This window comes from Tachyglossus aculeatus, chromosome 14, assembly GCF_015852505.1.
Source record: "Tachyglossus aculeatus isolate mTacAcu1 chromosome 14, mTacAcu1.pri, whole genome shotgun sequence".
NCBI lineage: Eukaryota > Metazoa > Chordata > Mammalia > Monotremata > Tachyglossidae > Tachyglossus > Tachyglossus aculeatus.
Genome location: NC_052079.1, coordinates 48620852 through 48648780, shown reverse-complemented (window position 1 = coordinate 48648780; position 27929 = coordinate 48620852). Strand labels below are relative to the sequence as shown.

General features: G+C 47.0%; 1 protein-coding gene across 1 annotated transcript; it reads right to left on the bottom strand.

The window, feature by feature from the left end:
• Positions 1–270: 270 nt before the first annotated feature.
• Positions 271–27442, bottom strand: NCF4 (neutrophil cytosolic factor 4). The gene is made up of 10 exons (XM_038756647.1): positions 27116–27442; positions 25187–25271; positions 24384–24537; positions 21160–21230; positions 14409–14536; positions 11030–11087; positions 7202–7300; positions 3109–3239; positions 2912–2977; positions 271–583 (listed from the first exon to the last, which is right to left on the bottom strand). The coding sequence occupies exons 1-10, from the start codon at positions 27145–27147 to the stop codon at positions 385–387; spliced, it is 1023 nt and encodes a 340-aa protein (XP_038612575.1). The 5' UTR covers positions 27148–27442; the 3' UTR covers positions 271–384.
• Between the last annotated feature and the right edge of the window lie 487 nt (positions 27443–27929).

Below are 27929 nucleotides of genomic sequence, written 5' to 3'. Positions count from 1 at the left end.
AGGGACTGTGTCCAACCTGATCAATCAATCAATCAATCGTATTTATAGAGCGCTTACTGTGTGCAGAGCACTGGACTAAGCGCTTGGGAAGTACAAGTTGGCAACATATAGAGACAGTCCCTACCCAGCAGTGGGCTCACAGTCTGATGAACTTGTAATAATAATAATAATAATGGCATTTATTAAGCACCTACTATGGCCTAAGCCCTCCCCCAGTGCTTAGAACAGTGCTGGACACATTGTAAGTGTTTAACAAGTACCATAGTTGTTATTATTGTTGTTATTTTCACACGCGGAACAGGTAGTACCACCGGCCGATGAGGGGAGGGCAATTACAGAGTCGGGATAGAGCGGCAGCGTCCGAGCAGGGGGACGTGGGCCGCCTCAGGAGGAGGTGTTGTAGACGCTGAAGTCATCTCGCTGGGTGATGTGCAACTTCCAGGCGAAGAGGTGGGCCTGGCGCGGAGCGTTGCGGGAGGACTGCCTCACCATGAGCCTTACGTCCTGATCAGACAGCAGGCGCACCAGGTCTCCCTGGGGGTCCCGGTAGTTGAGGACGATATCTTTGCGCTGGAACTCTCGCCTGGGGAGACGGAGAGGGGAGACTGGGCTCACCTGAGGTCCACAGGGAGAGAGGGGCCGGGCCGGGGTTCTGCGCCTCCCCCAGCCGCCAAGCCCACCTTCACCGCCGATGCTCAGGGTGGGCTTAGAAATCGCCTCCCCCCAAGAGAATCCTCTTTCTAGACTGTGAGCCCACTGTCGGGTAGGGACCGTCTCTATATGTTGCCAACTTGTACTTCCCAAGGGCTTAGTACAGTGCTCTGCACACAGTAAGCGCTCAATAAATACAATTGATTGATTTCTGTCCGGAGACAAAAGTTGGCATGTCCATCCTCCCCGTTTAATAATAATAATAATAATGATGGTATTGTTAAGCACTTGCTATGTTCCAGGCACTGTACTAAGCACCGAGGGGGATACAAGCAAATCGAGTGGGACATAGTGCCTGTCCCATGTGGGGCTCACAGAGAGAAGCAGCATGGCTCAGTGGAAAGAGCCCGGGCTTTGGAGTCAGAGGTCATGGGTTCAAATCCTGGCTCTGCCATTTGTCAGCTGTGTGACTTTGGGCAAGTCACTTCACTTGTCTGGGCCTCAGTTCCCTCATCTGTAAAATGGGGATTAAGACTGTGAGCCCCACGTGGGACATTCTGATTACCTTGTATCCCCACAGTGCTTTGCACATAGTAAGCGCTTAATAAATGCCATTATTATTATTATTATTTTACAGATGAGGTCACTGAGGCCCAGAGAAGTGAAGTGACTTGCCCAAGGTCATACAACAGACAAAGGGCAGAGCCGGGATTAGAACCCATGATCTTCTGACTCCTAAGCCTGTGCTCTAGCCCCTTTCGCCTGAGGTAAAACTCAGCCTAGTCTATGTGTCCCAACTCCCTCCCATTTGGGCCCTTTCGTCTTTCCTGCTGAGGAGGCCCAGACCCCAAGACAGGGAGTCAGGCTTTTTTGTTTACACCCCACTCCCACCCCGCCCCTCACATGGCTAGGATTCCTCAGCATGTGCACCCTGGAGACAGCAGTTTGCCAGCACAGGGGCAGAGGGGATGGATTATCTCCCGCGGCTATAGGATAAATTTGATTTTCAATGGATCAGTCAGAGGAGCAGCACGGTCTAGTGAAAAGAGCAGCGCAGGCTTGGGAGTCAGAGGACCGGGGTTCTAATCCTGGCTCTGCCACCTGTCTGCTGTGTGACCTTCACTGCTCTGTGCCTTAGTTTCCTCATCTGTAAAATGGGAATTCAATGCCCGTTCTCCCTATTTAGACGGTGAACCCCCTGTGGGACAGGGATTGTGTTTGACCTGATTAACTTATTCATTCATTCATTCATTCATTCAATCATATTAATTGAGTGCTTACTGTGTGCAAAGCACTGCACCAAGAGTTTGTGAGAGGATGTTGTCTGTCTCCCCCTTCTAGATTGTGAGCCCGTTGTTGGGTAGGGACCGTCTCCATATGTTGTCAACTTGTATTTCCCAAGCGTTTAGTACAGTGCTCTGCACACAGTAAGCACTCAATAAATACGATTGAATGAATGAATGAGTGAATGAACAAACAGACACATTCCCTGCTCACAATCAGCTCAGACTCTAGCAGACTCTGTCTAGACTGTGTCTACCCAAACAGGACAGTGCTTGAAAGCCTTAACAAGTACCATGATAATATCATCACCAACGTCATCATCATCATCATCATCAATGATATATGTTGAGTGCTGGCTGTGTGCAGAACACTGTACTGAACTCTTGGGAAAGTACAATACAACGGATTTGATAGACAAGATCCCTGCCCACAAAAAGCTTACATCTAAAAAGGGAGAACAGGTATTGAATCCCCATTTTGCAGAAAAGGAAACTAAGGCACAGAGCAGTGAAGTGATTGCTGCAAGGTCACACAGCTGGCAGTGGGCAGAACCCTAGGACAAGACATGGACTGTGTCCAAATTGATTAGCTTGTATGTAGAGAAGCAGTGTGGCTCAGTGGAAAGAGCCCGGGCTTTGGAGTCAGAGGTCATGGGTTCAAATCCTGGCTCCACCAATTGTCAGCTGTGTGACTTTGGGCAAGTCACTTAACTTTTCTGGGCCTCAGTTACCTCATCTGTAAAATGGGGATTAAGACTGTGAGCCCCATGTGGGACAAATTGATTACCTTGTATCCCCCCAGTGCTTAGAACAGTGCTTTGCACACAGTAAGCGCTTAACAAATACCATTATTATCATTATTATTATGTACGCTGGTGCTTAGTACGGTGCCTGGCATATAGTGAACACTTAACGAATACCATTAAAAAAAGGGGGGGGGAAGCAACAGAATATAATTATAGGTAATTTCTCCTTACTGCATGAGTTCCAGCAGATCCTTGTATGAAGGGGTGCTATTCAAATCCTCTTCGATGGCAATGTCCCTAAGAGAGCAAACACAAGGGTGAGGGAAAAGTAGGAGACATAACCCAGGGGACCTTCCCGAGGAGACATTAGGCAGGTTAATTTGTGAGTGCAGGCCTTGATTTCCCCCCTGTCCACCCCAGACCAGTACCTGACGATACTGACGGTGTCTTCATAGTAGTAACAGCGCAACCAGTTGCTGGAGTCCTCTTCCTCTGGGAGATCTTTGATGATCTTCACAAAGGAGAGTGGGAAGATGCCGGTGGCCCCATGGACTGTGCCCTGAGGGGAGTGGTGGATAAGAAAGAAGGGCAGTTGGAGGGCCCCTTCTAGACTGTGAGCCCGTTGTTGGGTAGGGACCGCCTCTATATATTGCCAACTTGTACTTCCCAAGCGCTTAGTCCAGTGCTCTGCACACAGTAAGCACTCGATAAATACCATTGAATGAATGAATGAATGGGTAAAAACGTCCCCTCACTGTTTGCCTTGCCTGTTTTAGGTGGCTTGCCGACGGGGCAGGAACGTTCGTCCTTTGGATGAAGAGCAGTGCCAAAGTGGTAGCCATGATGATGAACCCTTTCCTCTAGGCCTGTGTTCCCTCCCACCATCTTCCTCGGGAGACAAGCTTAAAGGTGTCTCTGCTGTGCGATAGCCTGAAGACTCTGCCTAATGCCGCCACCACCATCCGACTCGGTGTCGGATCCAGGGGACGCGTCACTTCTCCCCCGCTTGACTGAAATGGAGGATTTGGGGATGGGGCACAATCACTGGAAACCGGGAGCCTGGCAGCACCGTTGGTGGACACCCTGGGATCATTAGGCAGGGAGAGGTGGTCCGGGAGTGAGACCCGGAGGGAAGATCCAGGATACACCGAGGCACCGACCCTGGCACCCTGGCGGAGGCCGCTGATTCCCTCCAGCCCCACTGGACCGGTCTGGGTGAGTCATTGCGAGCACCGAGCATCCTTTAGAACAGAAAGCTGGCTAATCTCAATGAAGCATGCATTTTCTCGTTCTGAAGAGGACCCAAAGAAGCCCTATCGCTTCTACAGAATCAGCTTACGAAATAAAGGCAGTGATGCGGGGCTCTGAGGTGAAACTAAACACCAGAGAGAGAACCCTCCCCCAACCCAACCCCCAAGTAGCATGGCTCAGTGGAAAGAACACGGGCTTTGGAGTCAGAGGTCATGGGTTCAAATCCCGGCTCCACCAATTGTCAGCTGTGTGACTTTGGACAAGTCACTTAACTTCTCTATGCTTCTGTTACCTCATCTGTGAAATGGGGATTAAGACTGTGAGGCCCCCGTGGGACAACCTGATCACCTTGTAACATCCCTGGCACTTAGAACAGTGCTTTGCACGTAGTAAGCGCTTAAGAAATGCCATTAAAAAAAACAACCCTGTCACCACCCTGGAGGATGGATTATCACCAGCAGACTCCCAGGTGGAAAAGTCTCCTTCCTGTCCCAGGAGAGGCTCACCTGGTTTGGGCCCGGTCCTGGCTGCGGGGGTATTCACTCATTCAATTGTATTTATTGAGCGCTTACTGTGTGCAGTGCACTGTACTAAGCGCTTGGGAAGTACAAGTTGGCAACATATAGAGATGGTCCCTACTCAACAGCGGGCTCACATGTGGGACGACTTTAGGGAAGCCCCAATGGGGTGGGGAACCAGATTGGGGAACCCCTGAAAGCAGTCGAGTTCAAAACTAGATTGTCAGCAGGAACTGTGGCTACTACCACTGTTGTCCTCTCCCAAGCGCTTAGTACAGTGCTCTGCACAGAGAAAGCACTCAGTAAATCCCATCAACTCAAACTTAGATCTGCTCTAGTCCTGTACGGGTATATAGTTCAGACTAGGAACTCCTGGAGCCGCTCCAGATCTGCCTTAGAAGTGACCCCCTTCAAGGCCCTACTGAGAGCTCACCTCCTCCAGGAGGCCTTCCCAGACTGAGCCCCTTCCTTCCTCTCCCCGTCGTCCCCCTCTCCATCCCCCCATCTTACCTCCTTCCCTTCCCCACAGCACCCGTATATACGTATATATGTTTGTACATATTTATTACTCTATTTATTTATTTTACTTGTACATATCTATTCTATTTATTTTATTTTGTTAGTATGTTTGGTTTTGTTCTCTGTCTCCCCCTTTTAGACTGTGAGCCCCCTGTTGGGTAGGGACTGTCTCTATATGTTGCCAATTTGTACTTCCCAAGCGCTTAGTCCAGTGCTCTGCACATAGTAAGCGCTCAATAAATACGATTGATGATGACCCCCAGGACCCAGGTCAGTTTAGGGGTGGCTGCTTTTCAACTCGGGACCGGGGACCAGGCTGTACTCTTTAGGATCCGTTAAGCTACCGTTCAATCAAATGTCATCGTGCAGAGAAACAGTGTGACCCAGTGGATAATAATAACAATAATAATGGCATTTGTTAAGCACTTACTAGAGAAGCGGCGTGGTAAATAGTACATGGTCCTGGAAGTTAGGAGAACCTGAGTTCTGAGGCCCCTTAACTTCTCTCTGCCTGAGACACCTCATCTGTAAAATGGGGATCAAAACTGGGACCCCCAAGTGGGATGGAGACTGTGTACAACCTGATTGGCTTGTATCCACCCCAGCGCTTAGTACAGTGCCTGGTACATCAGTCAATCAGTCAATCGTATTTACTGAGCGCTTACTGTGTGCAGAATACTGTACTAAGCACTTGGGAGAGTACAATTATAACAAAAGAACAATGTGTCCCTGGCCACAACGAACTCACAGTCTAGAGGGGGACAGATATTACTATAAATAAATAGTAATTGCTCAACAAATACCACGATTGTGGCTAATATTATTATTATCATTAATAGTAATAATAATAACAGTGTCAGCGCTTAGAACAGTGTTTGACACATAGTGATTGCTAAGCAAGTACCATACAACTTCTAGACTGTGAGCCCATTGTTGGGTAGGGACCTCTCTATACGTTGTCAACTTGTACTTCCCAAGAGCTTAGTACAGTGCTCAGCATACAGTAAGCGTTCAATAAATACTATTGAATAAATGAATGTGGCTAGAGCACAGGCTTGGGAGTCAGAAGGTCGTGGGTTCTAATCCCATCTCTGCCACTTGTCTGCTGTGTGACCTTGGGCAAGCCACTTCACACAGTAAGTGCTCAATCAATACGATTGATTGACTGATTGATTCTCTGTGCCTCATTTACCTCATCTGTAAAATGGGGATTGAGACTATGAGCCCCATGTGGGAGAGGGACTGGGTCCCACCCAGTTTGTTTGTATCCACCCCAGCGCTTAGTATATAGTGCCTGGCACATAGTAAGCACTTAACAAACACCACAATTTTATATTATTAACAATAATAATAATAATAATAGCAGCATGACTAAATGGAAAGAGCCTGGGCTTGGGAGTCAGAGGCCATGGGTTACCGGCTCCGCTACTTGTCTGCTGTGTGACCTTGGGCAAGCCACTTCACTCCTCTGTGCCTCAGTTACCTCATCTGGAAAATGGGGACTAAGACTGTGAGCCCCTGATTGCCTTGTATCTACCCCAGCACTTAGAGCAGTGCTTGGCATAAAGTAAGGGCTCAAAAACTACTGTAATTGTCATTATTATCATTATTATTATTATTTATTGAGTTTTAAGGCTGGAGTGATTCTCCCTGCTGCATGAGGGTCAGCGGGACACTAGGAATGGGAGAGGGAAAAAAGGCAGCATTCTCTCCATCCCCCCCATCTTACCTCCTTCCCTTCCCCACAGCACCTGTATATATGTATATATGTTTGTACATATTTATTACTCTATTTATTTATTAATTTTACTTGTAACTATCTATTCTATTTATTTGATTTTGTTAATATGTTTGGTTTTGTTCTCCGTCTCCCCCTTCTAGACTGTGAGCCCACTATTGGGTAGGGACTGTCTCTATATGTTGCCAACTTGTACTTCCCAAGTGCTTAGTACAATGCTCTGCACACAGTAAGCACTCAATAAATACTACTGATTGATGGATTGATTGATCAGGTGTAGTCTCAAAGCCAAGCTTCTGAACTGAAAGACTGGAGCGGCAGAGCCCAACAGAAGCTAATCTGTCAAGCTGGCAAGATGAGGGTGGGGAGGAGAGGTGGCCACACGCTAGCCTTCCTCCCGGGGGAAGGGATGGAAAGAACCCCTCTCTGGGGGTCTCTGATATCCACTGCTGTTTGCTCCCCCGACCAGTCTCCCAATCCCTCCGTCCCGCTCACCTCCAACCATTCTTTGTTGATCCGGCTGAGCAGAAAGATCAGGTCTCCGGCCTTGAAGCTGAGTTCAAGCTGACTGTTCCCAGTAAAACTGAACAGGGCCTGGGGAAAGGTTCAGTGGGATTAGCAATCACAACCGGGCACCGGGGACCGTCGTACAGCGAGGGCAGTCATGCACTGGGGAGCACTGCTGCGCCCAGGAGTAGTTTTGCAATGGGAGCAATAGTGCATCGGAAGCAGTGGTGCATTGGGAGCGTTCATGCAGCAGGAGCTGCCCACATTCCAGGTGGCAGAAACGTGGAGCATGGGGGGGGAAGGATTTCAGCGACTTCTTGTTTCTAACTTTTTCATTTCTTTTCGGGGATTTTCGCTCCTCTGCCGCTAACCTCCTCACTGTACCTCGTTCTCGCCTGTCCTGCCATCGACCCCCGGCCCACGTCCTCCCCCTGGCCTGGAATGTCCTCCCTCCACACATCCGCCAAGCTAGCTCTCTTCCTCCCTTCAAAGCCCTACTAAGAGCTCACCTCCTCCAGGAGGCCTTCCCAGACTGAGCCCCCTTTTTCCTCTCCTCCTCCCCATCACCCCCGCCCTACCTTCTTCCCCTCCCCACAGCACCTGTATATATGTTTGTACAGATTTATTACTCTATTTTACTTGTACATATTTACTATTCTATTTATTTTCTTAATGTTGTGCATCTCGCTTTATTTCTATTTATTCTGATGACTTGACACCTGTCCACATGTTTTGTTTTGCTGTCTGTCTCCCCCTTCTAGACTGCGAGCCCATTGTTGGGTAGAGACCATCTCTATATGTTGCCAACTTGTACTTCCCAAGCTCTTAGTACAGTGCTCTGCAGACAGTAAGAGCTCAATAAATGTAACTGAATGAATGAATGAATGAATTTCCCCACAGAAACACCAACCTGGGGGAAAATCCCTGAGAAGAAAGCCGCACCTGGGGGTGGAAAATCCCCAAGAATTCACTTGAAATTTAGAAAAAAAGAGTTGCACTCTGGTATTGAGTTTTCTCCATCCAAGGCCCCCTGATCTTTGCCCTACTTCCATCCTGTTGATTTCGGGGAAAAACGCAACTCTGGGGTCACTGACCTGGTCTGCTCGACAAGGAAGGGGTTACCTTTCCTGTGAAAGGTCCCTGGGGTGTTCATGGCTGCCTGAGGGGAGTGGGGTACCCCTAGCAATGATGTGGGAGAAGCAAAAATCAGCGTGGTTAATAGAAATAGTGCAGGCCTGGGATTCAGGGGCACTGGGTTCTAATCCTCATTGGGTTCTAATCCCAACTCCATCACTTGTCGGGAAAGTCACTTCACTTCTCTGGGCCTCTGTTCCCTTATAATAATAATGTTGGTATTTGTTAAGCGCTTACTATGTGCCATGCACTGTTCTAAGCACTAAATGATGGCATTATTAAGTGCTTACTATGTGCCAAGCACTGTTCTAAGCACTGGGGAGGTTACAAGGTGATCAGGTGGTCCCATGGGGGGCTCACAGTCTTAATCCCCATTTTACAGATGAGGGAACTGAGGCCCAGAGAAGTGAAGTGACTTGCCCAAAGTCACACAGCTGACAATTGACAGAGCCGGGATTAGAACCCATGACCTCTGACTCCAAAGCCCAAGCTCTTTCCACTGAGCCACGCTGCTTCCCTTACCTGTAAAATGGGGGTTCAATACCTGGAATCCCTCCTACTTAAACTGGGAGTCCCACCTAGGACCTGACTATCTTGTATCTACTCCAGAGTTTAGCACAATCCTTGGTACGTAGTAAGAGCTTAATGATGATGATGATGATGATGATGATGATTATTATTATTATTGTTGTTGTTCTTACTATTATTATTATTATTATTATTCTGTGGCCCAGCTCTGTGTATGGGGGTCCCAAACTGAGCTGGAAAGAATCTTTTTTCTGTTTTTAAATTTTAATCATGGCATCTGTTAAGGGTTTATTGTGTGCCAGGCACTGTACTAAGTTCTGGGGTAGGTACCAGCTAATCAGCTTGGACACAGTCCACGTCTCACGTGGAGCTCACAGTCTTAATCCCCATTTTACAGATGAGGTGACTGAGGTCCAGAGAAGTGAAATGACCTGCCCGGGGTGACAAAGCAGACAGGTGGTGGAGCTGGGATTAGAACTCAGGTCCTTCTGACTCTCAGATCCATGCTCTAGCCACTAGGCCACAGTGATTTAGTGTTTGTGTCCCATTCAGAGTACAAGGTAGGAGAAATGTGGAAGCAGTGAAGCAGTGTGGCCTAGTGAGAAATAATTTAGGACTGGGTGTTAGGAAACCTAGGTCCTGATCCTGTCTGCCACTTGCTCTCTGTGGTTTCGGGCAAGTCACTTCCCTTCTCTAGGTTTCAGTTAGAGAAGCAGTGTGGCCCAGTGGAAAGAGCACGGACTTTGGAGTCGGAGGTCGTGGGTTCAAATCCTGGCTCCGCCACTTGTCAGCTGTGTGACTTTGGGCAAGTCACTTCACTTCTCAGGGCCTCAGTTCCCTCATCTGTAAAATGGAGATGAAGACTGTGAGACCCCGTGGGACAACCTCATCACCTTGTAACCTCCCCAGCACTTAGAATAGTGCTTTGCACATAGTAAGCACTTAATAAGTGCTATCATTATTATTATTATTCGTTTTTTTCATCTGTAAAATCGGGATTCATTCATTCATTCAATCGTATTTATTGAGCGCTTATTGTGTGCAGAGAGCACTGTACTAAGCGCTTGGGAAGTACAAGTTGGCAACATATAGAGACAGTCCCTACCCAACAGTGGGCTCACAGTCTAGAAGGGGGAAGTACAGCGCTCCCTCCCCCTTAGAGCTGTGAGCCCCCGTGGGACAGGATCTGAGGCTAAATTTTTTAGCTTGTATTTGCCCAGTGCTTGGTACGAAATGTTTAACAAAGATCAAGATTATTACTGTTACTAGGTAGGTATCCCCATTTCTGTTCCTGAAATAACAGAACAATATTAGGGAATAAATAGTGAAGCCTTGATGAAGGAACCTGAATACAAGATCACTGCCCCCGGAGTCAGTAGGACCCGGGTTCTAATCCCAGCTCTGCCACTTGACCACTGTGTGACCTTGGGCATGTCACTTCACTTCTCTGTACCTCAGTGACCTCATCTGTAAAATAGGGATTAAGACTCTGAGCCCCATGTGAGACAGAGACTGTGTCCAACCTGATTACCTTGTGTCTAGTCCAGAACTTTGTTCAGTGCCTGGTACGTAGCCTGCTGTTGGGTAGGGACCGTCTCTATATGTTACCAACTTGTACTTTCCAAGTGCTTAGTACAGTGCTCTGCACACAGTAAGCACTCAATAAATACGATTGAATGAATGAATGAATAAATGAACACTTAACAAATACCATAAAAAAAAAAAAAGTGGAGTTCTGACTCCTGACTCCAGGTCTCCTCCTCAAAACCATTTCTATTTCCCCTCAGGAGAGAAGGCTTCATGGATGAAGGAAGCCAGGGTCCTGAGAGAGTCATCCTGCTCTGAGTAATATTAATTATCATCATTAATTAAAATCCCGGCTCTGCCACTTGTCAGCTGTGTGACTTTGGGCAAGCCACTTAACTTCTCTGGGCCTCAGTTCCCTCATCTGGAAAATGGGGATTAGGACTGTGAGCCCCCCGTGGGACAACCTGATCACCTTGTAACCTCCCCAGCGCTTAGAACAGTGCTTTTCACATAGTAAGCGCTGAATCAATGCTATTATTATTATTATTATCATTAATTATGGTATTTGTTAAGCGCTTGCTATGTGACAGGCACTGTACTAAGCGCTGGAGTAGGCCGAAGACTCACCTCAGCCCGTGGAACTGCCAAGCGGTCGAAGCTAGGGCTTTGCGGGGAGACGTTCTTGCTGAGGAAAGAAACAAAGAGAGGACCTTTGGGTGCTTTGGGTGCTCTCTCGACCCGATGGAGGACAAATGAGGCTGCTTTCCTTCCATTAATAGGACTTCCAAGTACTCTCTTCCCCAGAGCCACTCATCTTCCATCCCAAGCGCTTAGTACAGTGCTCTGCACACAGCAACTGCTCAGTAAATACAACTGACTGAGTGATGTCTGGAGGGAGGGATAGAGGAATTACTCTTCTTCTTTTGCCAATGAGGGGAAGTGAACTAACTCAAACGAGGCAAGACAAGGCGGACTCCAGCCTGCCGGACGTCACCCTGTCCTCTCTGGCCCTGAATAATAATAATAATAATAATAATAATAATAATAATAATGGCATTTGTTAAGCCCTTACTATGTGCAAAGCACTGTCCTTGGCAGTGGACACTGTCTCTCAGGACAGGAACCCCGGCCTGGTCACCGGTAGCCCCCCTCACGCCGGAAGAGGAGATGCCTTTGACAGTTCACGTGTTATGGACACACGCAGTGATGACATCATCATCAATTGTATTTATTGAGCGCTTACTATGTGCAGAGCACTGTCCTGTGGAAGCATGTTTTTGTGTCACCTTGTCCTCTCTGGCCCTGAAGGCCTTGGCGGTGGACATTGTCTCTCAGGACAGGAGCCCCCGGCCTGATCACTGGCAGCCCTCCCTCACGCCGAATGAGGAGTTGCCCTTGACCGTTCACGTGTTATGGACACACGCAGTGATGACATCATGTCCCGTGGAAGCATGTTTTTGTGTCACCTTGTCCTCTCTGGCCCTGAAGGCCTTGGCGGTGGACACTGTCTCTCAGGACAGGAGCCCCCGGCCTGGTCACTGGCCGCCCTCCCTCATGCCGAACAAGGAGATACCCTAGTACAGTGCTCTGCACACAGTAAGCGGTCAATAAATACGATTGAATGAATGATTGAATGTGTTATGGGCACACACCGTGATGACATCATGTCCCGTGGAAGCATGTTTTTGTGTCACCTTGTCCTCTCTGGCCCTGAAGGCCTTGGCGGTGGACACTGTCTCTCAGGACAGGAGCCCCAGGCCTGGTCACAGGCAGCCCTCCCTCACGCTGAACGAGGAGATGCCCTAGTACAGTGCTCTGCACACAGTAAGCGCTCAATAAATACGATTGAATGAATGATTGAATGTGTTATGGGCACACACGGTGATGACATCATGTCCTGTGGAAGCATGTTTTTGTGTGATCCTGAAGGGATTCTGTGGTGAGGGGGGCACCCCTGGACTCTCCACTTGTCCCAGGCCCTCCTGTGCCACTGCAGGTTGGCGTGGTCCTTCAGGGTGACTGAATTGCAATGTGATAGTGCCAGTCCAACCTGAGGGGCCAAAAATGGCCTCTAGACTGTAAGGTCTCTTCAGACCTTTTTAGACTGTGAGCCCACTTTTATCATCATCATCATCTTCAATCGCATTTATTGAGCGCTTACTATGTGCAGAGCACTGTACTAAGCACTTGGGAAGTACAAATTGGCAACACATAGAGACAGTCCCTACCCAACAGTGGGCTCACAGTCTAAAAGGGGGAGACAGAGAACAAAACCAAACATACCAACAAAATAAAATAAATAGGATGTGAGACTGTGAGCCCACTGTTGGGTAGGGACTATCTCTATATGTTGCCAACTTGTACTTCCCAAGCGCTTAGTACAGCGCTCTGCACACAGTAAGCACTCAATAAATACGATTGATTGATTCAGACTGTAAGCTCCCTTTAGACTGGAAACGTACTGTGGACAGGGAATGTGTCTGTTGTTATATCGTGCTACATGAGCAGCGTTATATTGTTGTATTGCATCCTAGAAGCAGCGTGGCTCAGTGGAAAGAACACGGGCTTTGGAGTCAGAGGTCATGGGTTCAAATCCTGGCTCCGCCAGACGTCTGCAGTGTGACCTTGGGCAAGTCACTTCACTTCTCTGAGCCTCAGTTACCTCATCAATGGGGATTACTACTGTGAGCCCCGCGTGGGACAACCTGATCACCTTTATCCCCCCAGCACTTAGAACAGTGCTCTGCACATAGTAAGCGCTTAACAAATGCCATCATCATCATCATCATATGAGCAGTGTGGCTCAGTGGAAACAAAATGGGCTTTGGGGTCAGAGGTCATGGGTTCAAATCCCGGCTCCGCCACTTGTCAGCTGTGTATTTTATTTTGTTAATATGTTTTGCTTTGTTGTCTGTCTCCCCCTTCTAGACTGTGAGCCCGCTGTTGGGTAGGGACCGTCTCTAGATGTTGCCAACTTGTACTTCCCAAGCGCTTGGTACAGTGCTCTGCACACAGTAAGCACTCAATAAATACGAATGAATGAATGAAGTCACTTTACTTCTCTGGGCCTCAGTTACCTCATCTGTAAAATGGGGATTAAGACTGTGAGCCCCACGTGGGACAACCTGATCACCTTGTATCCTCCCTGTGCTTAGAACAGTGCTTTGCACATAGTAAGCACTTAATAAATGCCATTATATATATATGTATGTTATATATATATATATATATGTATATACATATTGTACTCTTGCAAGCACTTAGCTCAGTGCTTTGCATCCAGAGAAGCAGCATGATGTAGTGGAAAGAGCACAGGCCTGGGAGACAAAAGGTCATGGGTTCTAATCTCCGCTCTTCCACTTGTCTGCTGTGTGACCTTGGGCAAGTCATTTCACTTCTCTGCGCCTTAGTTACCTCATCTGGAAAATGGGGATAAAAGTGTGAGCCCTACATGGGACAAGAACAGTGTCCAAACCAATTTGCTTGTGTTCTCCCCAGCGCTTAGTACAGTGCCTGGCACATAGCAAGTGCTTAACAAATACAATCATTATTATTAATGATGGTAATAATTAAGCAGCATGGCTCAGTGGGAAAGAGCCCGGGCTTTGGAGTCAGAGGTCAGGGGTTCAAATCCCGGCTCCGCCACTTATCAGCTGTGTGACTTTGGGCAAGTCACTTAACTTCTCTGGGCCTCTGTTACCTCCTCTGTAAAATGGGGGATTAGGACTGCGAGCCCCCCGTGGGACAACCTGATCACCTTGCAACCTTCCCAGAGCTTAGAACAGTGCTTTGCACATAGTAAGTGCTTAATAAATGCCATTATTATTATTATTATAGCAAGTGCTCCAATTTGTATGAAAGAATGAATGAAATAGGAGATAAAAGCATCTGTTGCTGAGTCAGACCCAGATGGGGGGACAGGACGGGAGTCCAGGGAAGCGTGGTCGGGGGGAAAGAGTGGACTGTCCAGTGTAGAGCCGGATGGTGTGCTGGCCGCTCTACTTACACCTTGCGTGTGCGTGGCCGCAGTCGCCTCAGCCCCTGTGGCACCTGCTCAGCGTCGTAGGGTGACTGGTAGAAGAAGAGGCGAACATCTTCGTCCATCAGCAGCCAGGTGGGCAGACACAGCAGGTTCTGGGTCGGGACACACAGAGGACGGGGAGAAAGTCTAATAATAACCGTACTTGTTAAGCATCTACTTTGTGCCGTGCACTGTACTGAGCGCTGGGGTAGATACAAGATAATCAAGATCATCTTTAAAGCATTCAATCACCTTGCCCCGTCGTACCTCACCTCGCTGCTGTCCTACTACAAACCAGCTTGCACACTTCGCTCCTCTAATAATAGTAATAATGATGATGGCATTTGTTAAGCACTTACTATGTGCAAAGCACTGTTCTAATCAATCAATCAATCAATCATATTTATTGAGCGCTTACTGTGTGCAGAGCACTGTACTAAGTGCTTGGGAAGTACAAGTTGGCAACATATAGAGGTGGTCCCTACTCAACAGTGGGCTCACAGTCTAGAAGGGGGAGACAGACAACAAAACAAAACATATTAACAAAATAAAATAAATAGAATAGATATGTACAAGTAAAATAAGTAAATAAATAGAGTAATAAATATGTACAATCATATATACATATATACAGGTTCTAAGTGCTGGGGAGGTTACAAGGTGATCAGGTTGTCCCTCAGTCTTAATCCCCATTTTACAGATGAGGTAACTGAGGCCCAGAGAAGTGAAGTGACTTGCCCAAAGTCACACAGCTGACAATTGGTAGAGCTGGGATTTGAACCCATGACCTCTGACTCCAAAGCCCATGCTCTTTTCCACTGACCCACGCCGCTTCTCTAATGCCAACGTAATCAATGTATCTCGATCCCTTCTATCTCACTGCCAACCTCTCGCTCACATCCTGCCTCTTGTCTGGAATGCATTCCCTCTTCATATTCATTAATTCGTTCATTCAATGGTATTCATTGAGCGCTTACTGTGTGCAGAGCACTGTACTAAGCGCTTGGGAAGTACAAGTTGGCAACAGAGAGAGACGGTCCCTACCCAACAGTGGGCTCACAGTCTAGAAGGGGGAGACAGACAACAAAACCAAACATATTAATAAAATTAATAGAATAAATATGTACAAATAAAATAGAGTAATAAATACGTACATACATACATACAGGTGATATATATAATATATATTTTCATATCCGACAGACAATTACTCTCACCACCTTTAAAGCTTTATTGAAGGCACATCTCCTCCAAGAGGCCTTCCCTGACTAAGTCCTCATTTCTTTTTCTCCCACTCCCTTCTACGTCTCACTGATTTGTCCCCTTTATTCATTCACTCAGTCATTCAATCGTATTTACTGAGCGCTCACTGTATGCAGAGCACTGTACTAAGTGCTTGGAAAGTACAATTCAGCAACAAAGAGAGAATCCCTGCCCATAACCGGCTCACAGTCTAGAAGTGGGGAGACAGACATCAAAAAAAGTAAACAGGCATCAACAGCATCAATATAAATAAATAGAATTATATTTTCTCCCCTCCCTCAGCCCCACAGAACTTATTTACACATGCATAATTTATTTATGTATATTAATGTCTGTCTCCCCTCTAGACTGTAAACTCACTGTGAACAGGGAATGTGTCTGTTATAATATTATGGTGTACTTTCCCAAGCACTTAATGCAGTGCTCAGCACAAAGTAAGCGCTCAATAAATACAGTTGATTCATTGATCAAATCAGACATAGTCCCTGTCCTAAATGGGGCTCACACTCTAAGTAATAATTGTGGTATTTTGCTTACCATCTACTATGTATCAAGTACTATACTAGGTACTGAGGTGGATAAAAGATCATCAGGTCCCACATAAGGGCTCACAGTCTAAATAGGAGGGAGTAGGATTTAATCCTACTTACCTCCTCCAGGAAGCCTTCCCAAACTGAGCCCCCTTTTTCCTCTCCTCCTCCCCATCCCCCCCAGCCCTACCTCCTTCCCCTCCCCACTGCACCTGTATATCTGTTTGCACAGATTTATTACTCTATTTTACTTGTACATATTTACTATTCTATTTATTTTGTTAATGATGTGCATCTAGCTTTACTTCTATTTATTCTCCTGACTTGACACCTGACCACATGTTTGTTTTATTGTCTGTCTCCCCCTTCTAGACTGTGAGCCCGTCGTTGGGTAGGGACCGTCTTTAGATGTTGCCAACTTGTACTTCCCAAGCGCTTAGTACAGGGCTCTGAACACAGTAAGGGCTCAATAAGTACGACTGAATGAATGAGTGAATGAATCCCCATTTACAGATGAGGAAGCTGAGGCAAAGAGAAGTTAAGTGACTTGCCCAAAGTCACACAGCAGACCAATGGTGAAGCTGGGATTAGAATCTAGGTCCTCTAACTTCCAGGCCCCTGCTCTTTCCACTAGGCCACACTGCTTCTCTGAGTGGAGAGACCTGAATGTCCCACTAGAAATGTCATCGTGCAGAGAAACCGTGTGACCCAGTGGTAATAATAATAATAATAATAATAATAATAATAATAGCATTTGTTAAGCAGTTACTAGAGAAGCAGCGTGGCTCAGTGGAAAGAGCCCGGGCTTTGGAGTCAGAGGTCATGGGTTCAAATTCCGACTCCGCCACTTGTCAGCTGTGTGACTTTGGGCAAGTCACTTCACTTCTCTGGGCCTCAGTTACCTCATCTGGAAAATGGGGATTGTCTGTGAGCCCCACGTGGGACAACTTGATTACCTTGTCTCTCCCCCAGCGCTTAGAACAGTGCTTTGTACATAGTAAGCACTTAATAAATGCCATCATCATCATCATCATCATCATCATCATCATGTACAAAGCACTGTTCATGATGATGATGATGATGATGGCATTTATTAAGTGGAGGATACAGGGTGTTCAGGTTGTCCCACTTGGGGCTCACAGTCTTAATCCCCATTATACAAATGAGGTCACTGAGGCACAGTGAAATTAAGTGACTTGCCCAAAGTCACTTACCTGACAATTGGTGGAGTTGGAATTTGAACTCATGACCTCTGACTCCCAAGCCTGTGCTCTTTCCACTGAGCCACACTACTGGAGCCAGAGGACCTGAGTTCTAATCCCGCCTCTGCCTATTGTCTGTAGTTTGACCCTGAGCAAGTTACTTCTGTAGGCCTCAGGGATTCCCTCGTACTTAAACTGTAACCGTTTGTCACCGGGACTTTGTCCGACCTGATTATCTTGTATCTACTACTACAGTGCTTGGCACTTAGTTAGGCACTTAACAAACTGCACAATTATTATTTTAGCACAAAGAGCCTTTCCGTTCTACGTCTATTGACGTAGATGTCAGTAGAGAAGAGAAGCAGCGTGGCTCAGTGGAAAGACCACGGGCTTTGGAGTCAGAGGTCATGGGTTCAAATGCCGACTCTGCCAAGTGTCAGCCGTGTGACTTTGGGCAAGTCACTTCATAATAATGGCATTTGTTAAGTGCTTACTATGTGCCAAGCACTGTTCTAAGCACTGGGGTAGATACAAGGTAATCAGGTTCTCCCACATGGGGCTCACAGTCTTCATCCCCATTTTACAGATGAGGTAACTGAGGCACAGAGAAGTGAAGTGATTTGCCCAAGGTCACACAGCAGACAAGTGGCGGAACCTGGATTAGAACCCATGACCTTATTCATTCATTCATTCATTCAATCGTATTTATTGAGCGCTTACTGTGTGCAGAGCACTGTACTAAGCGCTTGGGACGTACAAGTTGGCAACACATAGAGACGGTCCCTACCCAACAGTGGGCTCACAGTCTTGAAGGGGGACCTCTGAGTCCCAAGCCCAGGCTCTTTCCACTGAGCCACGCACTTAACTTCTGTGCCTCAGTTACCTCATCTGTAAAATGGGGATTAAGAATGTGAGCCCCCGTGGGACAACCTGATCACCTTGTAACCTCCCCAGCGCTTAGAACAGTGCTTTGCATATTCCCAAGCGCTTAGTATAGTGCTCTACACACAGTAAGCGCTCAATAAATACGACTGAATGAATGAATAAGCACTTAATAAATGCCATTATTATTATTACTATTATTATTACTGACATGTTCTCTATTGTCACAGTGCCCCCTGCTGGACAGGACGAAGTTAGAGTTTCAGAAAATAATAATAATAATGATGGCATTTATTAAGCGCTTACTATGTGCAAAGCACTGTTCTAAGCGCTGGGAATGTTACAAGGTGATCAGGTTGTCCCACGGGGGGCTCACAGTCTTAATCCCCATTTTACAGATGAGGTAACTGAGGCACAGAGAAGCTAAGTGACTTGCCCAAAGTCACACAGCTAATTGGTGGAGCAGGATTTGAACCCATGACCTCTGACTCCAAAGCCCAGGCTCTTTCCACTGAGCCACGCTGCTCCTCCACTTGGGGTGTTGATGAAAATGATGATCCCATTGAGAAAGACAGATCAAAAATAAATAAAGACAGAAAAGTAATTTTCCTGAGTGAAGTGTAGAAGAGGGGATTCTTGGGGCCAAGCGTGTCTAATAAAGTGTCACTCAGGTGAAAGCTCACCTCCTCCAGGAGGCCTTCCCAGACTGAGCCCCTTTTTTCCTCTGCCCCTCTACCCCCCCGCCCCACAATAGTTGTGCATATATGTTCATATTAATTATTCTATTAATTTTATTAGTGAGTTGTATGCTCTATATGTTGTCAACTTGTACTTTTCAAGTGCTCAGTACAGTGCTCTGCACACAGTAAGCGCTCAATAAATACGATTGATTGATTGATTGATTGATCTATAATCCTATTTACTTATTTTGGTGCTATGGATGCCTGTCTACTTCTTTTGTTTTGTTGTCTGTCTCCCCCTCTTCTAGACTGTGAGCCCGTTGTTGGGTAGGGATCGTCTCTGTTGCCGAATTGTACTTCCCAAGCGCTTAGTACAGTGCTCTGCATGCAGTAAGCGCTCAATAAATATAACTGCCTGAATGAACGAATGTGCTAGAAGGAGTTCAGAAATTGAGACGATCCGATGGAGGAGATTAAGGCATTCTGATGCGACCCTTTGAAGGGAATTTCTGCCTGCCGATCACTCTGCTAGTGGATGTGTGGGTGGGTAAGCGATGGACCAAGAGAAGCTGTGTGGTCTAGTGGAGAGAGCACAGGCCCAGGAGTCAGAGGACCTGGGTTCTAATTCTAACTCTGCCCAAGTGACCCTGGGCAAGTCACTTAACTTCCCTGTGCCTCTGCTCCTTAAACAGTTAACATGGGGATTAAATACCTGTTCTCCCTCTTACTTAGACTGTGAGTTCCAAGGGACTGTGTCCCATCCAATTAACTGGTATCTACCCCAGCGCTTTAGAACAGTGTTTTGTTTTGTTTTTTTATTAAGGTACTTCAATCAATCAATCAATCAATCGTATTTATTGAGCGCTTACTATGTGCAGAGCACTGTACTGAGCGCTTGGGAAGTACAAATTGGCAACATATAGAGACAGTCCCTACCCAACAGTGGGCTCACAGTCTAAAAGGGGGAGACAGAGAACAAAACCAAACATACTAACAAAATAAAATAAATAGAATAGATATGTACAAGTAAAATAAATAGAGTAATAAATGTGTACAAACATATATACATATATACAGGTGCTGTGGGGAAGGGAAGGAGGTAAGATGGGGGGGAACTTACTCTGTGTCAAGCATGTGCTGGGGTAGATACAAATTAATCAGGTCAGACACAGTCTTTGTCCTCACGGGCGTACAGTCTTAAGTAGGAGGGAGCACTTAGAACAGTGCTTTGCACAGAGTAATAATAATAATAATAATAATGATAGCATTTATTAAGCACTTCTCCACGGGATCACAGTCTAAGTAGGAGGGAGCACTTAGAACAGTGCATTGAACAGAGAAATAATAATAATAATAATAGCATTTATTAAGTGCTTACTGTGTGCAAAGCACTGTTCTAAGCGCTGGAGAGGTTACAAGGTGATCAGGTTGTCCTGCAGAGGGCTCACAGTCTTCATCCCATTTTGCAGATGTGGGAACTGAGGCCCAGAGAAGCGAAGTGACTTGCCCAAAGTCACACAGCTGGCAATTGGCGGAGCCGGGATTTGAACTCCTGACCTCGGGCTCCAAAGCCCGGGCTCTTTCCACTGAGCCACGCTGCTTCTCTAAGCGCTTACTCTAAGCCAGGTGTAAGCGCTTAACAAATGCCATCATTATTATTTAATCACCACTTTATAAATGGGGTAACTGAGGCATGGAGAAGTCAAGCGACTTGCCCAAGGTTACCCAGCAGACTCGTGGCAGAGCTAGGATTAGAACCCATTTCCTCTGACTCCCAGGACGGTGCTCTTTCTGCTAGTCCGCACTGCTTCTCTGTGTGTTTTCTAGACTGTAAGCCCCCTCTAGATAGTAAGATCGTTATGGGCAGGGATTGTGTATGTTATACTGTTAAATGGTAGTCTTCCCCAGTGCTTAGTAAGTGTTCAGTAAATATGATTGATGGACTGACTGACTAGTAAGCAGCTTAGTAAGTGTTCAGTAAATATGACTGATGGACTGACTGACTAGTAAGCAGCTTAGTAAGTGTTCAGTAAATATGATTGATGGACTGACTGACTAGTAAGCACTTAATAAATACCATTTTTTTAAAAAAAGATTCTTTGGGTGACACTCACACGGCTTGAGCAACTAGCCCAGGGCCAGAGTCGGTGTACTTTCTGGCCCAAGGCCTGGGCATTACCTTCATGTAGCAGTTGAGAGCGGGAATCCGGTTCTCTGCAATTTCCTGTTTCGCACCGACATAAACCTTTGCTGGAGGAAAAAGCGACAATTGGCAGTCGGTTAGTATCTTGGGGGGAGAGCAGGAGGTTGGAGAGCTAGACCAATCAATCAATCAATCAGTCAGCGTGGCCTAATGGTTAGAGCATGCGCCTGTGAGTCAGAAGGACCCGGGTTCTAATTCCGGCCCTGCCACTTGTCTGCTGAGGGACCTTGGGGAAGTCACTTCACTTCTCTGGGCCTCAGATTCCTCTTCTGTAAAATGGGGATTAAGACTGTGAGCCTCATGTGGAACAGGGACTGTGTCCAAACTGATTAATTTGTATCTACACCATTCATTCAATCGTATTTATTGAGAGCTTACTGTGTGCAGAGCACTGTACTAAGAGCTTGGGAGTGCTTAGTACTGTGCCTGACACATAGTAAGGGCTTAACAAATCCCATAAAGAATTTTTTTTTAAATCAATGGTATTTATTGAGCATGTACTCTGTGCAGAGCACTGTACTAAGCACTTGGAAAAGTAGACCAGATCTAATGTTTAAGGTCCAGAATCCCAGGTGACCACACAGACTCTCTCCTAGGGAGAGATCTTTCCAGGCCAGGAGCCTCAGCCACCATTGATTCATTCATTCAATCGTATCTATTGAGCGCTTACTGTGTGCAGAACACTGTACTAAGCGCTTGGGAGTGCTTAGTACTGTGCCTGACACATAGTAAGGGCTTAACAAATCCCGTAAATAATTTTTTTAAATCAGTGGTATTTATTGAGCATGTACTCTGTGCAGAGCACTGTACTAAGCGCTTGGAAAAGTAAACCAGATCTAATGTTTAAGGCCCAGAATCCCAGGTGACCACACAGACTCCCTCCTGGGGAGAGATCTTTCCAGGCCAGGATCCTCAGCTACCACTGATTCATTCATTCAATCGTATTTATTGAGTGCTTACTGTGTGCAGAGCACTCTATTAAGCCCTTGGGAGCGCTTAGTACCATGCCTGACACATAGTAAGGGCTTAACAAATCCCATAAAGAATTTTTTTTAAATCAGTGGTATTTATTGAGCATGTACTCTGTGCAGAGCACTGTACTAAGCGCTTGGAAAAGTAGACCAGATCTAATATTTAAGGCCCACAATCCCAGGTGACCACACAAACTCTCTCCTGGGGAGAGATCTTTCCAGGCCAGGATCCTCAGCTACCATTGATTCATTCATTCAATCGTATTTATTGAGCGCTTACTGTGTGCAGAGCACTGCTTGGGAGCGCTTAGTACTGTGCCTGACACATAGTAAGGGCTTGACAAATCCCATAAAGAATTTTTTTTAAATCAGTGGTATTTATTGAGCATGTACTCTGTGCAGAGCACTGTACTAAGCGCTTGGAAAAGTAGACCGGATCTAATGTTTAAGGTCCAGAATCCCAGGTGACTACACAGGCTCTCTCCTGGGGAGAGATCTTTCCAGGCCAGGATCCTCAGCTACCATTGATTCATTCATTCAATCGTACTTATTGAGCGCTTACTGTGTGCAGAGCACTGTACTACCAGCATAGGAACAGCGTGGGAAGCTGTGTAGCCCCATGGAAAGCACATGGGCCCGGGAGCCAAGCAACCTGGGTTCCAATCCCAACTCCTCTACCTGCCTGCTGAGTAGCTTTGGGGCGGGGGGGAGCACTTAATTCCTCTGTGCCTCCATTTCCCCATCTGTAAAATGGGGATTAAATACTGGTTCTCCCTCTGCTTTAGACTGTAAACAATATGTAGGACAGGGACCGTGTCTGAACTGATTATCTTGCATCTACCTCAACGCTTACTACAGTGCTGGGCACATAGTACGTGCTCAGCAAATATCACCCCTCCCTACAGGTATAGAGTGATTCCAAAGTGGTTAAGGAGGAAAGTAGGATGGAGGTGGGGGTCGGCAGGAGGAAGGTGGGGGTGCAGCATTGCCTCCTTGGAAGGGACACAGGCTTGGGAATCAGAGGACATGAGTTCTAATCCAGCCTGCTCTAACACATCTTCGGGCAAATCACTTCTCTTTGCTTCAGTTTCCTCACTTGTAAAATAATAATAATAATAATAATGGCATTTGTTAAGCGCTTACTATGAGCCAAGCATTGTTCTAAGCACTGGATGGGAATTAAATGCTCTTCTCCCTCTCCCTTAGACTAGGAGCACCTTATGAGGAATTGTTTGTGTCCGATATTGTTATCAGGGTATTTATTAAGCACTTACTATGTGTCATACACCTTTCTAAGCACTGTAGTTACAAGTTAAGCAGGTTGGAGACAATCTCTCTCCCTCATGGGTCTCACAGACTAAATAGGAGAGAGAACAGATGATATGATCATTCATTCATTCATTCAATCGTATTTATTGAGCGCTTACTGTGCACAAGATGATATGATTATCTCGCTGGCTCTGTTCCACTGTACTCCCCTAGGCACTTAATATCATCATCATCATCATCAATCGTATTTATTGAGCGCTTACTGTGTGCAGAGCACTGTACTAAGCGCTTGGGAAGTACAAGTTGGCAACATATAGAGACAGTCCCTACCCAATAGTGGGCTCACAGTCTAAAAGGGGGAGACAGAGAACAAAACCAAACATACTAACAGAATAAAATAAATAGAATAGAATAGATATATAATAATAACTATATATTATTATATTATTATTATAATACTAATTATATAATAATAATAATAATTACATTTATTAAGCGCTTTCTATGTGTAAAGCACTGTTCTAAGCATTGGGGAGGTTACAAGGTGATCAGATTGTCTCACAGGGTGCTCACAGTCTTAATCCCCATTTTACAGATGAGGTAACTGAGGCCCAGAGAAGTTGAGTGACTTGCCCAAAGTCACACAGCTGACAATCGGCAGGGTGGAGATTTGAACCCATGACCTCTGACTCCCAAGCCCGTGCTCTTTCCATTGAGCCGTGCTGCTTCTCTGCTACAGCGTATATAGTAAGCACTCCATAAATATCACTGATGAATTGGATCTACCTCAGTTTTTAGTAGTAGTAATGGATTTATTAAGTGCCTACTTCTTGCCTCTGCTGGGAGGGAATACACGGGTGGGAATTTGATCCAATCCCCATTATTCCTCAGGAGGTCCAGTAAGGGGCACAGGGTAAGTTTTTAATAAAAAACACATTATTAGAGAGCCTGGCAGCCTACCCGGAAGAGTGGGGAGAGAGCAGGCATAGGGGCTGGTCTTGCTCTCGGGGCCGTATCGCTCCTCCAGCTTGGTGTGCAGAGTGTAGAACTGGCTGTAACGGCGGTAAATGAGGTACCTAGAGCCTCCTTTCGTCTTCACTTCAATGACAAATACCTGAGGAGGGAAGCCAAGGCTGGCTCAGTGGCGGAACAGAGCCCGGGCCATCGAAGAGTAGGGGAAAGGGACTCCCCTGCCCTCCCACATCATCCCCCTCCTCATTTTTCAAGACACTCCTATGTGTAAGTCACTCCGATCCCACTGCCACAGAACAGAATCGTCTTGAATTGAGTACAGACCAGTCGCTTCACTTGACTGGTGGGATTTATCATCATCATCATCATCATCAATCGTATTTATTGAGCGCTTACTATGTGCAGAGCACTGTACTAAGCGCTTGGGAAGTACAAATTGGCAACATATAGAGACAGTCCCTACCCAACAGTGGGCTCAATTTATCGAACACTGAACATGTGCTGAGCACTGGGCTAAGCCCATGGGTAAGTAAAATTGAGTCATTAGACAGGACCCCTGCCCTCCAGGAGCTTCCAGTCTGGTGGGGAGGCACGGCAGAAGACGGAGGGGAGGCGTTTCCAAAATTTGGGCAAGATCGCTGCAAATATTGGGGGTCAGATAGGATCCCGGTCAAGTTGGGACATTTGGGAATGGGAGAGGGGAGGGCAGGCTGGAAGTGTTGCTCACAGGACCTCTTCCGAGCCCTGAGCAGAGGCCCGGCCTAGCCCGCAGGAGGGAGTCATTTACTTACAAAGTAGCTGGTGAAACCTCTTTTCTCTTCAGTGTCAGCAATGCTGGCTGAGATAGGCACATCGTCTGGAAGCTGTTCAAAGTCACTGAAAGGCCAAAGGAGAGAGTTAGAGGCTGAAGGCCCCCAAGGAGGCCAGTGAGGCTCTAATAGAACCAGCCTGGGAGTCAAAGGACTTGGGTTCTATTCCCGGCTCTGCCACTTTTCCTCTGTGTGGCCTTGGGCAAGTCACTTCACTTCAGTGGGCCTCAGTTTCCTCGTGTGTAAAAATGAGGATTGAGTCCTACTCCCACCTACTTAGACTGTGAGCCCTGTGTCGGGCAGGGACTGTATCCACCCTGATTAACTTGAGTCTACCTCAGCACAGTGCATGGCACATAGTTAGCACTTAACAAAGTGTCATTAAAAATTGGTGCATAGGCTTCCGGTCCCCTATCCCTGAATCAGTCCTGTGAAGTCCCTTGACCTCAAAGAAATCAGGCGGGGGCCTCAAAAATCAATTGCACCTGTGTCTCATTTCTTTTGGCTGTTAGTTTTCCTGCAGGTTAATGTTGAGTTGGAGTACAACGCTCTTCCCCAGACAAGTGCTCTATAAATACTATTGATCAATTAATTGGAGCCCCGATTTGTGCTTGCCACCTAGTGACAGGGGAGTAAGGAGGATGGCAAAGAACAGAAGGACTGGCACTGGGAAATGAAGATGAGACGGTGGCATAAATGAACATTAGAGAAATAACATGCCTAGTGGATAGAGGCCGGGCCTGTGAGTAAGAAAGACCAGGGTTCTAATACTGGCTCCTCTACTTGTCCTCTGCGTTACCTCAGACAAAATGCATAACTTCTCTGTGCCTCGGTTACCTCATCTGTAAAATGGGGATTGCTACCCGGAGCCCCAGGAGGGACAGGGACTGTATCCAACCCGATTTGCTTGTATCCACCCCAGCACTCAGTACAGTGCCTTCTATAATACAGCATGTACAGGGATTTTTAGGTTTTCATGTTTTATTTTTAATGGTATTTGTTAAACACTTTCTATACGCCAGGCACTGTTCTCAGCACCGGGGTAGATACAAGCTAATCAGGTTGGACACAGTCCCTGTTCCACATGGGCTCACAGTCTTGATACCCATTTTACAGATGAGGTAATTGAGGGACAGGGAAGTTAAGCGACTTGCCCAAGGTCAACACAGCAGGCAAGCGGCGGAGCTGAGATTAGAACCTAGATCCTTCTGACTCCCAGGGCAGGTTCTATCCACTGGGCCATACTGCTTCTCCGTGTTAATATGTTTCCCAAGTGAAAGAACTCCCTCTCCTCTGAGAGCCATGCCCTTTGACCTCCCCTTTCACCCCTCCAGGCCTGGTAACTCCTGGGCAACCCAACATCTGTTTGAAAAAATACAGAGTCAACGAAGTTTCTTTCAGCGCCCAATATTTGCATCTTTGTTCCGGGTTTAATGGAAAGGAAAGTTCCAACGAGCGGTTTGGGTCACGGCAGCCGCTGGGCCCTTCCCGTTTCAGCTCTGCCTCTGCTAGCCACGGGTAGAGCCCTGGGGGGCTACTTTTGAAGTGGGCAGACACGTCAAAAGGGGGTCATGAAAACGCACCTTCCTCACACAGGCTCCAAAACAAGAGTCAATTTCCCAGGCCTCTTGGAGAAGGCTGACGTTCTGAGTCTTTTTCAGAAGTGTTGTGGTCTACCCGGGAGCTGATGTCGAGTTCTATTTTCAGGGGAAAAAGGACTCCAACGTCTAGACACCATTCTAAGAATTTCCAAGCCCGGGAGGAAACCTCACTCACCCCAGCTGCCCAGTGCCCTCTCCCACCCCGTCCTACGTGAAGCTCTCTGGAGGAGGCAGCAGGAAATCTGTGCAGAAGTGAAAGCCTGGAGGGGCAAAGGTAATGACGGGCCAGAGTTTGGGTCCCTCCACTCACCTCTCATCTCGCAGTTGCCGGGGAAGAGACATGGCTCTCCAGTAGTCCGGAGGGACCAAAACAGAGGCCAAGAAGGCCCTTCTCCCTCCAGTCAGGCACAGCCAGACTTTCACCTTCTGTCTTCTGGTGATAATCTCCCTTTCTGCATCGCCCAAGCTCCTGCCAGGGCCCTGTCAGCCCAGGGATGGAGGTCGTCGCCACCGCCCTCGGGCTCCCAGGGCCCACTCTCTTTCTCTCTCTCTGCCGATTAGTCAGGGTTTTCCTGGGCCGGGTTGGGGTGTTCGCTTGCCGGGATCGCCCCTTCCTTTCTGTCTCAAGACGGGCCCGCAGAGCTAGCCCCCCACCCCCTTTCACCACAATTGAGGAAGTGTCCACCAGAAGAGAATTTGCATCTGCCAGCTCTGTCCCCTTGGGCGGGTCACGATTCCCATGCCGATTTAGAGAAGAGAAACAGGCCAGACTGAAACTGAAAATGAGCAGAGGCCACAGGAAAAAAGAACTCAGGGGTCATTCCCCCCGCTTTAGTGTAAGGGCTTTAAACCTACCGCACATTCTCATAAACACACAGCATGGCCTAGTGGAAAGAAAACAGGAATCAGAAGGACCTGGGTTCTAGTCCAGGCTCTGCCACTTGGCTGCTGTGTGACCTTGGGCAAATCACTTCACTTCTCTGGGCCTCAGTTTCCTCATTTGTATAATGAGAATTAAGACTGTGAGCCTCCTGATTAGCCCAACACTTAGAACAATGTCTGGCACATAGTAAGTGCTTAACAAATTGCAAAAACAAACACACACACACACATACACACACACA